The sequence below is a fragment of the Dermacentor silvarum genome, chromosome 6 (genome assembly GCF_013339745.2).
Source record: "Dermacentor silvarum isolate Dsil-2018 chromosome 6, BIME_Dsil_1.4, whole genome shotgun sequence".
Lineage (NCBI taxonomy): Eukaryota > Metazoa > Arthropoda > Arachnida > Ixodida > Ixodidae > Dermacentor > Dermacentor silvarum.
In genome coordinates this window covers 83,920,452-83,937,821 of record NC_051159.1, presented here as the reverse complement: position 1 = coordinate 83,937,821, position 17,370 = coordinate 83,920,452, and the positions used below count along the sequence as shown (strand labels likewise).

Genomic DNA, 17,370 nt, shown 5'->3' with positions numbered 1-17,370 from the left:
GAAAAAGGCAAATATAGCCCCCAATCTACTAAAACGGTAAAGACACTTTTTGTCGAGACATGCGAGTGTGATCATGTTTTTCAATGCCTTGAAGATTTCTGTGGAAGTACTGTCCTCCATTTCGATTAATGCTAGGAGTGTAGTCAATTCTGTTATCCTTAGTACTGAAGTAGCGTACCACTTCACCCTGCAACTTTGCTGAAAAATCTGTACCCTTGTCGATCATCAGGCTGTACCTTGGGAGCCTCAGATCCCCATTGTCAGCCATCAAATCAGTGGGAAGTTTTGGAGACATGTTGACAGCCATCTGTGTGCACTTCTTATGGTGCATGTGTAAGCCGGCTGTCCTCTTGCTGTCTATTAATTGCTTCTCACAGAGCATGGTAAGATGAACAACAGAAAGGGATGCTTCATACTTGCAAACGAATGAACCCAGACTAGCTTCACATTTTCCACTGGAAGAATCTGTTGTGGCTGGGAACTACAGCTTCTGTCGGGAACTGCAGCAAGGCTCAGATTTTTTTTGCTTTGTTGTGACGGCATCTTTATATTATGTTCTACTGGATGTAACCAGCTTTTTAAGTTGGGTAAGGTCTCCCAAATTTTTCTATAGCGCTGCTTGTACTTAGCAGGCATACTTTCTCTCTCTATATACTGTACCAATCGAACATTAATATGCCCCTGTCGGATGGTGACACATGCGAAGGCTTGCTGGGCTTAGGTCAAAATTTGAAGGCTCCCACACTGTACTTATATGGCTCTGCTGCACTTGGGCGTGTTGTGTCACCTAGATTATAGCTGGAAAAGCACAGTTGTGTTTTCTACATGGTTCGTTCCTATTCCACGATATGGGGATTTTTGGACTGAGTGCGAAAACAGTCGTAATTAAGATTGAAGTTTATTGGTAACAATGGACTACATTGTATGCTAAAGGAGCGAAAAAATGAACTTGGCAGGTTTCAGAAACTTTTGCTGCACCACAACGGCTGAAATACAGAAGAAAACTATAAAATCCGTGACATCACACTGGTGTGCCAACCCTGCCGTTGGCACACCAGTGTGATGTCACAGATTGAAAAATTAAGAGAATTGAACTTTGACCTTCATTTCTTCCACATAATAAACTTCTTGTCACCGTAGTAAAGCAAACAAAGCTTTCAGAGAATAATTTATCAGCCTAAACTGATTGTTTCTTTTAAATGTCCCCTTAACATGTAGGGACTGTGGGCTAGCGAGGTGGCGTTGCAGCTGTTCCTACAAGTGCTGCCGACACGATTTGCCTGGTCTACGACATAAATGAGGTGGCACTCTGAACAGCACCAGATGTGCATCCGTTTCGTGGCATGCTTGAACTTGATAAGCGAAGCCTTGCCAAATCCACCATGTCCTTTAGTCACTCTTCCTTTGTAACTCTTCCTTTGTAAGAAACAATGGCCGGAGGGCACCATGAATGTGAAACATGACCTACAAGATAAGCTTCCTCTGCTCACAAGACTATGTGGTCTTGCGCTGCTATCAGTATGCAAAGCCTGAGCTTGCAGTGCCTATAGTAGGTTTATTTAGTGCAAGGATAATAGGTTGATCTTCTTCTTCATTTGTCAAAGCCTTGGTGAGTTGCTTTAAGGCAGGAGTTCTTTTTAATGAGTTTTGTAACACTGCGCTGGTTTCTTTTTATTTTACAGATATCGGGTGAAGGTGAATCTTCCCTGAAGCTGAAAATCACAATCTGTTCTGTTTGCCTTGGTGACATAAGGTAAACACATTTGTATTTTCCTCTGCTTGTGGAAGGAATTTGGCCAACTTGTGTTTTTTCGCATCCCAAATAATTCAAGGAACAGCGAACAAGGCTGACAGAATTTATTTAAGTGAAAAATAGTATGATCATTTCCATGATTGTGTCACATAAGACTATTGAGCACATGTGTTTGGAGTACTGTCTTCCTTTCTTTTCTTTTTTTATTGAGCACCTTTACCGGTAGACATGGTTGACATGTTTATAAATGTGATTGCATGTGATGTGCTGCGTAAGGTCCATGCTGACTGTTGCTTGTAGCATGCTTATCTTGCTCATTTTCGAACTTATTGGGATTGACTCACGTCGCACATTGTGCGACGTGAAACAGCTGCCTTTTATTGCTAATTCAATCTGGACACCTTGTCTAGACGGCTTGGCCGAACGCGTAGCTCGCTCTTGCGCCGAAGTCAGCCGGGTGAGTTCGGAAACGTGTGGGGAAGAGGGAAAGGCGGTGACCGAGACCAACTGAGGCAATCTTGTGCGGATTGCTGACACAGTTCCAGGAGCAGGTCCCGGAACTGGGAATGAGTCAAGGCTAAACTGGTCTCCAAAAAACTCTCTCCTTTTTTTGCAGGTGTTGGTTTCATGGATCCCCATTTGAGAACCACTGGCCATAGATCAAAGGCATTCCTAGGGAAGCTCAAGTAGTAAAAAGTGGCACTTAGTGACGTTAGAAAAAAGAAAAAAAAGAGTCTTCTTTAAAAAAAAAGACTAATTTCTTTTCTTTTTTTTTTTAGTTCTTGTAAAATGAATTAAAAATTTTTCTTTTCTCCGAAAAGAAACTGTTCTAAAAAATTACCGAAGACAGCACTTGATACAGTCTGACTGTTAACACTTCGCTATTGCACTATTTTGCTGCTCTCGATACAATTATTTTAATGCATTGCATCATTTTACCGCTTTTCATTTATTCCACCACTTTCGCATTTAGTTTAAGGTTGCTGCAGTGTTTTACACTGCAGACGGCTTGTAGATGGCTTCATTCTTAACCGCATTCACAGTGTTCTTCAAGAGCCTTATACATGATTATACATGAGAAGTCCTGGGCTCAGGAAAGCTGGTGTGGCAGTGCATTTCCCATATTGATTATTTCCATCTCCAAATTAGAATATGTGCATTTGAACTTTTAGCTCCTTTTGTACCTAATATAATTTTGGAATTTTTCTTGCTGTAAGAACTATGTACAATACATATTTATTGCAATAGCAATTAGGACATTAGAGGAGTGTTCGTGCTGCCACTGCCATGCTGTCACATTATCGATGCGCAATCACAGCCCACACGTGTAGGGGTAGAGGTATAGCTCTTTATAAAGGTGTTTGACTGTATAATTCTTGACAACTTAAAGTATACACAGGAGTTTTAAATAAAATGCCTTGCCCAAAATTTTTAACTCGCCCTTTGCTTCCATCCACCTTTTCATGTTGGCTGTATGCTTGCTCTGTGGAAAAAAGCTGTTTTGAACACCAGAATTTTTAAAGCATGTACACTGAGTTCCTCCCGCACCTGTTTATACAATCATGAGTCTGGCCAAGCATTTCCTGGTCCCGGGCCAGGGCTTGGAGCCATAGCCCGGTCCGGGCCTGACCCGGGCCAGTGTTCTAGTTCGGAGTCATCTGCCACTTCCAGCAAGTGGTTGCATTTTTTTTTTTTTTTTTTTGCAGTTTGGGTGTCAAAAATGTATTTTTTTTCAGGCTTTTTATGACGCATCCAATCGTATTTCAAGCGTAAAATATTGCATGGAAGTTGCTCTGTATCTTTTTACGTGGTCCAAAATTTCATTGCAGTTGGCCTTTCATTTCGAGCTCATCTCTACTTCATATTTGGTTGACACGGTTGTATCTTTATGCAAATCTGTCATATTGGCACTGTTTGACGCTTCTGGGTGATTTTGTTCCTTGTTTACAGCATAGAAGATGATGAAATTGTGGAGTGCGACTGCTGTGGTGTGTCTGTTCATGAAGGTGAGCAAAAAGAAAAAAAGAATTGCAGAAATTACCCTAAAGCTGCTTCTTGTGCGTGGCAGCTAAAGGGACACTGAAGAGAGCCACTTAATCAGCTTAGGCTAATAAGTTTTTCTTTCAAAACTCTAGTCTTGCTAATTTCATGGCAATGGGTTGGTTATCAAATAGTTCCATCTTTTTAGTTTCACACCGCAACCCCAGTACCATAACGGTAGTGTGACATGATCGATTTCAAAGTATTGTCTCATACTTGGGCCCATTGAAAGTTCTCCAGTGTTGCAAAATTTAGTCATTGGATCCTTTGGAACACAGTGTAGTCGATCTTTATAATTTGAATTTAATAAGAAAAATCTAATAGGCCCGAGAAGACTCCATCAAAGTGGTGTCGCGAGCTGGTATGAGAATTTAAAGCTGGCATCACCACCTGTCCTTGTTTCGCATTTTTTCCGTCTTGCCAAGCCTCTTCTGGTGGTAAGAGTGGCTTTTTTTTTTTTTTTTTATGAGGGTAATTTACTAATACAGGCAAAATAATCTCTCTCTCTAGTGTCCCTTTAAGATGAACAAGTTGCTGTAAAGTTTAACATTTAACTTGTGCAGTTCATTGTACTTGCTTGTATGTGACGATCCATTTTATTTTTACCTCTGCCCATAGGGAGCATAGTGTGGGAAGGGCTTTTCTATTCAGAGTGAATAAATTTACGTAATTAAGTATCAGCAAAATATACGTCATTTTCTCGAAGTCAAAAATGGTGCAAAGTCATTTTGTTTGGGTCTCTAGTGCTGTTGGTGGTTGCACTTGTGAAAGGCCTAGACAGGGGACGTATTCTGAAACGTTCCACTTCTGCGATAGTTCGCCTAGGTAAAAGTTTCACTTTCAGGCACGCGCTGATTGGTTGGTTGAGCAAAATTGGACGAGCTGATTGGCTGGTTGAGCCCGACGTCATTCAGTTTTGCTCAACCAGCCAATCGGCGCGCGCCTAGGCGAATTATCGCCAAAGTAAAACATTTCAGAATACATCCCCAGGATGGCAGCAATTTGTTCGTGTTCCAACCTGTACAAATTAATTGAACTCTTAAGTGCAGTTTTGGGGTGTCATTATGCTAAACACGTATTGTTCATTTTATCTTTCATGGCATAACCTCGGGAACAGTTGAAAGTGTGAGAAAAAGAAAGGGAGGTGGGGGGAGCTATATTTTCCTTACCAACTTTGCTTTGCTTGTCTTGCATGTCTTCATTCTGCAGAATGAGCAATGAATGTATCTTGTGTGCTCTCCAGCACAAGCCCCCAGACGTATCAGTGCGCAGTAGCGATGGGTTGCGTTCAAACATTCGGTGAGCGCATGCTACCATTAGTCCAATGGGAAGTTTGACAAGCTGCAGAACAGTCTCACGTGTAGGCAGGAAATATGGTCGCCCGTCTCCCATGCGTGAAATGTAGCTCCAAGCCTGTGAGCATAATTAGCAGAATTGCAGGGGGACAGAAAGTGAATGTCAACAGAGTCATTGCATGCATCTGCTCTTGCCTGCGCTGTGAACTGCACCGTGCAATTTGCCATTTGATTAACTTGTATTTATGATGTCTATTTGAGATTCTTTTTACAGTGGTTTTAACAAGCAGATACTGAAAACTTTGAATGAAAAGCCATATACAAGCTGTTGCCCGTAGAAATGTCATTAAGGTACTTTGCTTAGTACACATATGATAATGTTTACTGAACAGTATGTATGTGTGTGTTTCCATCCACAGGTTGCTATGGTATTACTGACAGCGACTCGGTCATGAGTACGGGCTCCTCTAGTTCGACAGAGCCGTGGTTTTGTGATGCCTGTCGAGCTGGGCAGAAAGAACCTGTGAGTGAAGCAGTTTTTAACATTTGTGCACTTGCATGTTTGTTTAATTTGGCATGCAGAAGGTGTATTGATTGAACATAGATTGTACAGTGTCATAAGGAGCATTTACAGTTAAACCTGCTTATAACGAACCTCCATATAATGAATTCCTGGATATAACAAAGTTTTTCTATTCCTCCCCATTACTCCATAGAAGCACATGTATTTGAGACCTCTACGTAATGAAGTGGCAGCGGGGGACCCCCTCGAAATAATGAATTTTCCCCGCCGACAACCTAGAGATTTCGTCCCAAATTTTGTCATTTTTGCGCGAGCAGAAACCGGAAGCACCTTCTCCGCTGCGACGGAATGCGAAGCGCCGGCGTCGCACTTGGAACGCTCGAATTCACGGCGACTGCGAGCGTGCGCGAGGCGGGCCTGCATCCCTCGACCTGGCGATCTTGCCGCAGCGGGCGTGACCTTTCCACCTCCCTTCATTCAAATCTGATTCCGCCGCTTGCTGCAGCTGGCCTAGCCCGCCAAGCCGGCACTCTCCTTTTCCTGTTGATGTTGCCGAAGGAAAAAAGTTTTTTTTTTTCAACGTGCTGGCAGCGCCACTCATTGGTTACTGCGCAAGTCTCTGCGCTTCACTTCACTAACCTGACACTAGGTGACACTATACGACGCCATCGTGTCGCTCTCTCTTCGTTTCCGACGCCTCGCGCTTGTGCGAAACGACACACGTCCACGCATCCAGTACCTGGTGTGACATTCCAAGGATGAGTGCTTCGACGAAGAAACGCAAGATATTGACCTTGTCTGCAGTTTGGTTTGAAGATAAGCTCGCGTGAGCACACACTTTTTCCACATAGCAGATAGCTTTCCAGATACGGCGGCCACCGCCGAAGTAAACGCCTTTCTCGCCTCCCCCACCGTGCCTAGCGCGGAAGCGCGATCCCCCCCCCCCCCCTCTTTCGTGCGCGAGATTGAGTTGGCTGACCCCCGCAAGCTTTCACTCGCACACACAGCGTACGGCGCGCGGCGACGATGTTGCCGTGTTTGGACTTTACACGGAACCGCAAAGCGATGTCCACGGTGATGGCACAAATGTGCTTCTGCGCGGTGACTACTCCGATGGCAACAGCGAATTCGCACCCCCTAAAGGCAGCTTCTCCGCGTTACAGGGAACTTATCTCGAAGGCCATGCTTTTGTGTGCGTCAATGGGGAACAGCTGTACGAGCAGGAAATACGTCATGGTGGCCATGTTGTAAGTTCACTATCACTGGCAACTCGTCCGGGCGTCGCAACTCGAGAATCGAACGTCTGCGCACATGAGTTGAGGTTTTGCCGATTTTGTGCCTGTGCGTGTAGAACAATAAAAATAGTACGCACTAACCGTTTGGTGGGCAATGAGCAACTACGGCTTAAGCGGTCAGCCAATACATGGGGTTCAATGGGGGCTGGGGGGGGGGGGGATCTTCGCGACTACGTTTAAACCGCAATTACGCATTAAGCGGGTACGTGTATTAATTAGGTTTGACTGTACTATCCTTACTTCGTATAGCTCTCTACTAATTAGATGTCGCAATCGATGCTTCACCTTTCTCGCGAAACGGGGACTTTTTTGTTCATCGCATTGGGAGTAAATCTTGAGCGATAGTACATACGGTAAGCGTTTCTTTTTCAAATTTTCGTGCTGAACCTGCATATAACGAAATCCTCTTTATAACGAAGTTTTTCGGGAATTTGTCAATTTCGTTATATCCAGGTTTAACTGTAGTGCTTTAAGTGGGAAAAAAGTCCCACATTTTTTTTTACAGTTCATTAGTGTAATCTGGTGGTACCTGCACTGCTTAAACAAATAAACTGATATGGCTGTTTAGTTATATTGTTTTCCAATGTATTAAAGGATGGCTGACACTTTACAGTGAAACTAACTCACCTGACTGGTGGATACGGTCCTAGGCTAATGTTTAAATACCTTAATGGATTGCTTGAAACTCTCCTCATTTGCCAATGCCCTCTTCTTTTTCTAGATGTGTGAACTCTGCCCAAACACCGGAGGCATATTCAAGGAAACGGACGTTGGAAAGTATGTTGAAATGCATATCTGTGATCTTTGTCAGTATACGCTTTGGTACACTTAGCAGTTGCACACACAGTAGAACCTCATTCATATGATTTGGAAAAAAAGGCAAGAAAGAACATACTAACTGGAAAAACGTATGATCCGAAGTCACTAAAAATTTCAGCAGACTGAAGTGTAGTTGACGTCTGTAGTTGACGTCTACCTAATGTGAAGCCTAGGGGGTACATATTAGCACGACATGCAAATAAAGACTTAGTAGGAGCAAGTATTACTCCCTTTTTCTACATCTTACTCCCTTCTACCAAGTCTTTATTTCCACGTCACGCGAATATGTACCCCCTAGACTTGAACCAACTAGCTCAGCAACATATTCTACTCACCTAATGGGAAGCGTTGCACGAAGGGTTGCAGCACGAGGTGCCGTCTCGCACCGATTTGGTGGGGCCCAGGCGGCCCGAGACGCGCGTTGTCATTATTGCTGCTTGAGCAAGCTTATGTTTGCGCTTCTCAAATTCGGCCTGGGTCAGAAGCTTTTTTATGCGGAACATCTTGCTGGGAAATTTTGATTCGCCCACTCAGCGAGAATCGTTGCGGCACGAAAAGCTGGCCTGTGTTGAGCCTGTGGGGCCTGAGCAACCCAAGATGTGCATTGTCGTTTTAAGATGGTGTGGGACACCGAAATGAAATCGAGCTAGTGGGCAACCCCGGAATACAATGCCATGATGCTGCCAGAGCGAAACATGCCTGCAGCAGGGAACAGCGGCACATTTGGGCCATCACCTATAAAAGCGTGGAGTATGCTTCCTGTGCCGCACGCGCTGTGAAACAGATAGGTGAAGGTGCTTATTACGATGGGTTGGCAGCGATAGCTGGGAATGGTGACGTTTGATGACCCACAAGGAGATTTGCTGGTACCGGAATAGGAAACCAAGTGCTTGGCGGCATTAACAGGCAGGCGAGTACTGCGAGGAAGCAGCCGTTGCAGGCGCACACTGCTCACGATTGTGCGTGCCTCGCATCTTTTCTTGTTTACATGGAATCTAGTGGCGCCGAAAAAAACCTATCATATGGTTGCAGTTTGGTGATGTACTTAACGTTGGTGCTAAAATATCAGGTTTTCGGAAACATATTAATCGGTAAAAAAACAAGCGTAATTGTATTGAGCCATTTTTTGCATTCTCGATAGCGAACATAGGCGCTCTGAAATCACAGTAAACGGTATTGTATCAACAAGGTTTTCCTGTATATTATTTCTTTCTTAGGAGGCATTGTATACAGTTAAACCTCGATATAACAAACTTCAACATAACGAAACTCTCAATTTAATCTCAATCTCAATCTTTAAACTCTCAATCTTTTTATAACTTGTTCATAGAACACGATGTATTTAGAACTTCAATATAACGAAGTATATAATGAAGACATAACGATATACACAATTTTAATATAACGAAATTTCACTGCCTCTGCGAAAGAATACAGATACAATAAATTGAAACTTCTGCAGACGCAGATGGTAAAACGGTGGAACTACAAGCGGCTGCTTGTGCAAACACCTCTCAAATTGTGCACCTCGCATCCAAGAGTGCCTGCTGAAACGGAGCAGTTTCATTTTTTGTATAAAGTCCAATTGGTGCAAGTGCAATGAGACCATATTGGGCCCTGTACGTGGTATACTTTCAGTGCAAGTGAAGGCGTGCGAGGATGAGTGAAAGAAGGATGGGGGCTTGCCAAGTGCCATCTTCCTGTACTAGCAAGGGGATAGGGGAGAGAGGAGTGAGCTCGTGGTAATGCGATCAAGTGCGCGTGAGGTTGGGCGAAAGGGAGTGGGGGGGAGGTAGGTGCGCGTCTCCTTTTCTAGTGCGGCGTGGCTGCACATGACTGTCAGTGCAGCTGAGTACATACACAGCCCGTGCAGCCTGTTTTAGAGGCAATCTGCCACGTGTCCAAGGAGTGGGTGTGCTGAGATGGCATGGTGTCATGTGCACTGCCTTCTCACGCGCACTGGAGGTTGCGTAATCTCGAGTTTCGGAGAGGCATTGAAGTCAGAGGCAGACAAATCATTTGCTCCCCGCTGCCGGTGCTTTTTATAATAGTGTCGTCCCACTATCGTCCCACTATCGTCCCACACTATCAGCCGCGGGGGCGGAGTGGATGCGAAAACGTCGCTTCATACCGTTGACGTAAAGATATCGTCGACATGGCATGAAATCGTATCTTTCATCACCGACTCTCAAATTCAACAAAATGACTTTTTTTCTTATTCAAATTTGCTTTTTCTGATTGCCCGATAATTTGGAAAATTTTGAGGCCCCTTACATGTCAGAAAAATCCATCAGCTACTGTACTTATTTCTATAAAAGGTCGTATTTCATTATAGTCAAATTTCGGTATAACAAATCAAATTGACGATTTTACCGACTTCGTTATGTAGAGGTCTAACTGTATAATATACTTTGCAATGCTACGTCTGTGAAAGGGACAATTTAGTTTCACGTACCTCTTTCATGAATCTTCCTCTGCCTTGTGGTTCTTCACAAGATACATTTTATTGGAGCAGAGCTACATCTCCATGCCTCTGATGCCTGTTGGGATTGTTTCAAGGGAAGCTGAAAAGAATGTCAGGGTATAGCTGCTATGGATCTAATGTGAGCCAGTGAGGGGTGGCAGAGAAGAGTGCTGCTGCTCAGGTTAGGCCTCTGATGTGGTTGTCCGTGCATGTGCCTGTGGCTGAATAAAATTATCTTTGAAGTTCTTACTCTACCCCTTTGAAAGAATTAAATTGTCAACCACCCAATAGGCAGCACATAAGTGCGCAGAAACTCATATAGGTCCTCCAGAATTAAAGCTTCACAGCAGAAGAAAAATTATTCATGGTCTGAAGATCAAATCCTGGACATCTTTACAGGGCGGCAGCCCTATTAATCAGAACTAAAAGGAGGCTAGTGGATTGGGGAGTGAAGCCCAAATTGGTTTCCCTTTTTTTTTTCCATTAAAATTCCTCCACCATGTGTATTTCCAAATAAATTAGTTGGCACTCTCCTCACTTTGAAATTTTTCTGGTCACTGACTGGAAAAGGGGGGGGGGGGGGGTGCATTGACACCCATGTGTGTCTCAGCTCAGCCTTATATGAATTCATTTATTTGAAATTCCAGATGGTTGAAGTTAGTCCAGAGCTGTTTGATGTCGCTTCCATTGCAACCTAGCTGTAGCTTTGGCATTCAGGAATCAACCAGTCAACACATTAAGCACCTTTCTTTTGCAGGTGGGTGCACCTGGTTTGTGCACTGTACATCCCAGGGGTGGCCTTTGGCAATGTGGAGAAGCTCACTCCTGTCACGCTGTTTGAGATGCCCTACTCTCGATGGGGTGCCAAGGTCAGTTCATAGCAACAACTCTATAGTTTTTACCTCTCTTTTTTCAAAGGCCATCTCTGTTGAGAATGTTGGGTTGTGTGCTTGTCTGCTTGTTTTGAACAGTACCAACAGCCTCACATAAAGCCTGTAGTAGGATGTAGATCATGTTTATATTCAGGTGTTCACTTTATCAACACTTTAATGAAATGATGAAGAGGAGCAGAGGAAAATGCGTAACAAGATTTTATGGGAACAAGTTGCTAGCTTCAGTCTTACCTTTGCTGCTGCTGCTCTCTCTGTGCAGTCATGTGTGCTGTGTGAAGATGAGCGTCTCAGCCGAACTGGAGTGTGCATCACATGTGACGCTGGCATGTGCAAGGCATCGTTTCATGTGACCTGGTAAGCTCTGCCACATTACCTCCTAGGACATGTACCTGTGTGCTGTTAGACAATCTTTGTATTGAAATTTCTCTTTATTGTGTTGTATTATAAGGTGAGAAACAGAGTTAAAAGAGCTATGCTACACTGGGGGTTGGATAGAGGGGGATATAGAAAGTGAGAGAAAACTGGGGGTTGGATAGAGGGGGATATAGAAAGTGAGAGAAAAACAGAGCACATGAGCACTGTTACTGCTGTTCACAGCACAGGATACCAGTTAACACTTTTCAATGCTAAAGTCATTCGTACAGGTTTGTTGTCTGTAAGAATTGCAACAATGCATTCGTAGCCCTCTGTTGCGATGACTTGTGAGAATATATAGAGAGAACTTGGATAATGCTTTAGAAGCTTGCACAACGAAGTGGAGCTTTATTAACAATGGTCAAGTTAGGCAGGTAACCAGGACCTTAAAATGTGCTAGCTAGGAGGGCCATTAATAATTTCAAACAGATCAGTTTTAACCACGAACTGGGCACTAGCCAAAATTTGTGGGGATGCGCGACTCTCACGCATCCCCTGATGTTGTTTTCTCTGCATAGCTCGCGTCTCCTGTAATCCGGCTTCTCTGCGTGGCTAAGAACCGGCGTCGGTCGTAGTGCTTGCCATGAGAGATGACGCGGGTCTCGCAATGCTAACGCCACCGAACGGCGGGGTGACTTGGGAGGAAAAGGGATCGGCGACCAACACGCAGGAACGCTTCGCACGTGCGCCGCGCTGATTCGCGGGACCGTCTCGCGAGGCTAGGAGCAGGACACCGGTATGGACAAACACGGATCGTTCGAACATGCCACCGTTCGCATGACCGTACACGTGAACGATTAGGCGATGGTGTCATAGCATGGGGCGAACATATTCGCTCCCTATCCGGTCGCGGTGAGTCGGACTTCCTTGATTTGTCGCGCGCCCATGTGAATGTTCTATGCATAGTAATTCGGCTAGCGTGCATCAGTGTATGAAAGGCGCAATAAATGCCCTTGTGTTTGTTTGCACTACTGTGTTGTCGTTCCTTTGACCCAAGAGCACGTGTGAGACCCCAGAAATTGTCAAGTTGAAAATTGTGATATGGAACACCCATACGCCATAGCGGCTTCTGAGGTGAGCAATAAAAAGGGGGGGGGGGGTATGCATCGTCACATAAAGATTCTGCTTGCACTTGGTTACCCTGTTTCAACGACTAATCAATATAAGTATCTAAGAGTGTTATTCACATCGAATCTCTCTTGGTCAGAACACACCATGTCCATTTCAGCTAATGCCTCCTGATCGTTGGGATACCTGCCACGCAACTTAAGAAATGTCCCTTCAAATGTTCGCAAGCTAGCTTATGTAACTCTCGTTTGGTCTCAGCTGGAGTATCCGTCACCCATTTGGTCCCCTCGCCAAAAATACTTAATTGAACTGCTAGAACAGATTCAAAATAGGGCAAGCCGTTTCATCTTAAACGATTACAGCTACCAATCCAGTGTAACTCAAATAAAACTTACTTTCATTACAATCTCTGAACACTCACTAAGACATTGCCCTGTTAACACTGTTTCACAAATTCATTCATTCCACTCGAGCACCGGCATGCTTGAAACGACCCTACTCCACGCCACACAGGCTTCATAATCATTTCAGCTATGCCCACATTTACGGTTCTACTCAAGCATTCCAATACTCTGCCCTTCCTCGTGCCGTCAGGTTTTGGAATTCTCTCCCGGATGCCATCGCATGCCTGTCCAACCATGATTCATTCCGTGACGCCTTGACAGACTATATGTCTAATAAAATGTGAAATTTTATGATTGTTGCACCACGCATTCTTTTATTTACACTACGTTCTTGTGCCTTATTGTAGCGATGGTACCGTTATGTCGCCGTGTTTACTGCTACATGACTATGTCGCGTTGGCACTCCGGTTGAGTTATATCAATTGCTTCTGTTTTATGTATGTCAAATATTCTATGTATTTTCTGTGTGTTTTCTATGTACTGCCCCCCTTACTCAATGCCTTAATTGAGGCCTGTAAGGTATCTTTAAATAAATAAATAAGATTTCGGTTCTAAGTACGTATCTCTTCATAGCATTGTTTCGCTACAGTGTTTTACCGTAAACTTACGGGCCTCAGTGTAGTCTTCATTACCCGAATAATCTGTTTAGCTTGTGAAACCACCCCTTGTTTGATCATCGTGGCCATAGTGACTTGCTTGTTCCATTGCATGCTGCCGCATTTTTATTGAAACTTTAGCATTCTGTAGTATTAACTGCACTCATCTCTGTTCACTTGAGTGTGGTGCTTAGCACCACACTATAGGTTGGTCGTGGGCTCTTAGACCAGAAAAGAAATATCACAGCTGCCTTCATTAAAACTCACTAAATGTTCCCACACTCCAAAGCTTCAGACAATGAGGCAAACTGTTTGAACCCTTCTCTTCATTTCTGTTTCCGAATTAGGCTAGCATGGCCATTATAGTGAAACACTGCAGTACGGTTTCTTACATACCTAAGTTCATAGTTAAATACTTTCTAAGTTAATGGATAGGAACTTTGGACACTTGCAGTTTGCTTTCACCCAGCCATTCATGTAAAATAAGGTGGCCCTGTTTTCTTTTAATGTCTGGTCATGGTAAAAACAATGCAGTGTCACTTGTTTGGTGTGTTTCAGTAGAATTCACCAGCAGTAATCACTTGCAAGAGGCACAAATTGTATTTCCATTTCGCACCAAATTATTTTGCAGCCTTTTGGCTCTGCTGTTGTTGCTGGGTAGGTAATTCTTCATTGTCTCCGCTCATTGTTGATTTTTCATCTTTTGCAGTGCCCAGAGGGAAGGCTTGCTCTCCGAAGCTTCAATGGAAGAGGTATACACTTTCTATTTTATAGATGAACTGCATCACATACTATTTGGGCTTGTTCTACTGCCCGTTTGCCTAAGTAACCTGGTTGTCCTGCCCAATGTTTTAGATGCAGTGTTTTCTCTTGCGGGAATATCCCGGGTGTTCATTTTTAAGTTTTGTGGAATTTTTAAAAATCGCCTGAGTCAGGTAGCATAATTCTTATCGTCCAGCTGGGCTATTCGAAGAGGTGAACACTAGTAGCTTGAGAAATCAAAACACATGATCAAATAATTACCAAAAAATGACTAATGAACTTCTTGGTTAATTACTTTACGACACATTATATTCAACTAATTAAAAAAATTACTAATGAACTTCTTAGGTAATTACTTTACGACATATTATATTCAACTAATTAAAAAATTTACTAATGAACTGCATAGCTAATTACTTTATTATGACACATATTGCAATTTACAAATTGTAGCCGGTGAGTTTGCAAGACGCATCCACTTGAAATGAATTTCCAGGATTACACCAGTTTCCAGATATTTCCCGAAGTGTGGGGCAAAATACATGGGCGTTCCAGTTACTTTTGTGCTTCAATGTATAAAGCAGCATTTTGGTAAAAAAAGTAAGTGGAACAACAGTGCATTTTTACGGCGAGTTTGACGGCGCATATCTCCAAACTGGTGTCATTCCGGATTCATTCCAAGTGGCTACGCCTGACAAGCTCGCCGGCTACAATTCATAAATTGCAGTATGTGTCGTGAAGTAATTAACTAAAAAGTTGTTTCGTGAATTTTTGTTAATTAGTTGAATATGTGTTTCAATTTCTCGTGCTACTAATGTCCGCCTCATCCAATAACCCAGCTCAATGATACGAATTATGCTGCCTGCCACAGGAGATTTCTAAAAATTCCGTAAAGGTTAAAAATATAGCCCCTGTATATTGATAGCCCCTGTATATCGGGGGCTACACTGTACAGATCAGGTTGACAAAAGTCAACCAAGGAACGTGCCCCAAATGCTTGGACGGACGATTTGTTGGCGACCAGCTCACTGGCGAAAAATAATCGGGATGTGCGCGTTGTAGTGAAAAACGCGTCTTAGATGAAGACGCGCGCCGCGGCCACGCTGCGAGGGAAGTTGCGAGGCCTTCGCCGCTGCGAGCGCTAATCAATCACGAGATAAAGATTTCAGCTTCCGTACTGCTCTTGTGCAAAATAGAAACAAGGTTTGTTGATTCATTCAGTAAATAAAAGCGCGTTGACGTCGTAAGCATTTGTTTATTGTTTTCTTGATACCCTCGATAATTCGACATTTGGTTAATTCGGACATATTAATTTGGTTAATTGGGGAGGGGGGGGGGTGTTCCGTGGCACTTCATGGAACTTAGTAGGGTTCCCTGGAACGAACATGCTTGAGAACCCCTGGTCTAGCATCACAGGATAGATTTAACTGTGCCTGTCATGATAAATCATGCCTGATCTTGTGAGAACCAAGCGTGGACTTGCGGCTCTCTATTGCAGATTGCAGATCCATTCTTTGCCTATTGCAAGCTGCATGCTGACAAGATGATTGTCCGAAGCAAGCGGAGGAACTGGCTTGCCCTGCAGTCGCGCAACAAGAATCAAGTAGCTGCTCTCCAAGACTCTACAGAGAAGGTGCGTATGAGTCTTTTGTGGGGAATTGCTGTCAAGTGTCTATTGCATGGTTTCCAAGTTGCTCACACATGTGAAGCCAATGTTGCATGCACATTCTTTACATTGACTCAGTGCATTAAAAAATGAAAATGAAATTATGGGGTTTAATGTCCCAAAACAACAGCGCCGTAGTGCAGGGCTCTGGTTTAATTCATCCACACGGGTTTCTTTTAAAAAGCGCTGATGCAAAAATCTTTCGTCCTTTTTGCTTCTTTAGGTAGCTATTGACTCCATAACTATTTTACGAAGCCTCAGTTGCTCAAGAGCGCACAAATAATTACGGCACCTTTACTGTGGCCCGTTAAAAATGCACGCCAAGTGCAGTGCAGTTTCTGACAAAAAAGAACCTATTTGCGTCACTGAAAGCAGAGGTGGCAGTGAGCTCGGTACAGTGGTTCAAGATGATATACAGTAGAACCTCGTTCATACATTCTAAAAAAAAAAGGAAAAAATTTTTTTGTTAATATCCGGTAAAAGTACCAACCAAGAAAACGTACAATTCGAAGTAGCCATAAAATTTGACAAACTCTGCTGTAGTTGACACCTGCGTAGTATGAAGCATTACGCAAATTGTTACGGCACGAGGCATGAGACGTCGACACCTGTTGAGCTGGTGGGGCTTCGGCAGCTTGAGACGTGTTTTGTTGTTTTCCTATTGCGTAGAAGAAGGCGACAGAAAATCGAAACGAAGTCGAGCTGATGGGCGACGCTGGCTGCCACCTGTACCAGGGAACATATCATAAGAAGCCAACAAGCATTAACACCAAGGACCAGGGAACAGCGGCGCATTTGTGTTATCGCCTAATTAGAGCGTGCAGTTTGCTTCCAACGGCACTACGCCTCAAGCGCTGTAAAGCAGATAGGTGAAGATGAATATTGCAGTAGGGTTGGCTGCGATAACTGTGAATGCGGTGGGCGACAACTCGGGCGGGAGGTGATTTACTGGTACCGTAATAAGAAACTGAGTACACGCTGACGTTTTCACAGTGGGCGGCTACCATTCTCGGTCGCACACGGCGCACACTTTCTTGTTTACATGTAATCTAGTGGCTGGAGAAGATATCATATGAACGCAGTTTGGCGATGTACTGAACGTTGGTGCCGAAATATTGTGTTTTCCGGGAACCCATGAATTGGTAAAAAACAACCGTAACTCTTTTGGGTCATTTTTTGTGCTCTCGATCACGAACACTGGTGTTGGAAAATCGCACGTAGCGGGATCGTTTAAACAAGTTCTACTGTATTGATCGCGTCACTGAAAGCTGCTATATTGGCCTTTACAACTGTTCGCTTCTCTTTGAAACGCAGGTGTGACGTGCTCTCCCCTCTTGTCCTTTTGAGTGCTGAATGGGCTCTGCTTTTGGCCGCGCGG

General features: G+C 43.8%; 1 protein-coding gene across 3 annotated transcripts in view; it reads left to right on the top strand.

Annotated features, from left to right (window-relative positions):
- The window catches only part of LOC119455687 (PHD finger protein 14-like), a 64,716-nt gene that overhangs the window by 2,749 nt on the left and 44,597 nt on the right, over positions 1 to 17,370 (top strand). For all 3 annotated transcript variants that reach the window (XR_005193007.2, XM_037717111.2, XM_037717110.2), the window contains exons 4-11: positions 1,683 to 1,753; positions 3,704 to 3,759; positions 5,508 to 5,611; positions 7,628 to 7,683; positions 10,947 to 11,058; positions 11,342 to 11,436; positions 14,274 to 14,316; positions 15,825 to 15,959. Coding sequence is in view for 2 of the 3 variants with exons in the window: in XM_037717111.2 (XP_037573039.1) it covers positions 1,683 to 1,753; positions 3,704 to 3,759; positions 5,508 to 5,611; positions 7,628 to 7,683; positions 10,947 to 11,058; positions 11,342 to 11,436; positions 14,274 to 14,316; positions 15,825 to 15,959 (672 nt within the window). In the remaining variant the exon portion in view is untranslated. The remainder of the gene's footprint in view (positions 1 to 1,682; positions 1,754 to 3,703; positions 3,760 to 5,507; positions 5,612 to 7,627; positions 7,684 to 10,946; positions 11,059 to 11,341; positions 11,437 to 14,273; positions 14,317 to 15,824; positions 15,960 to 17,370) is intronic.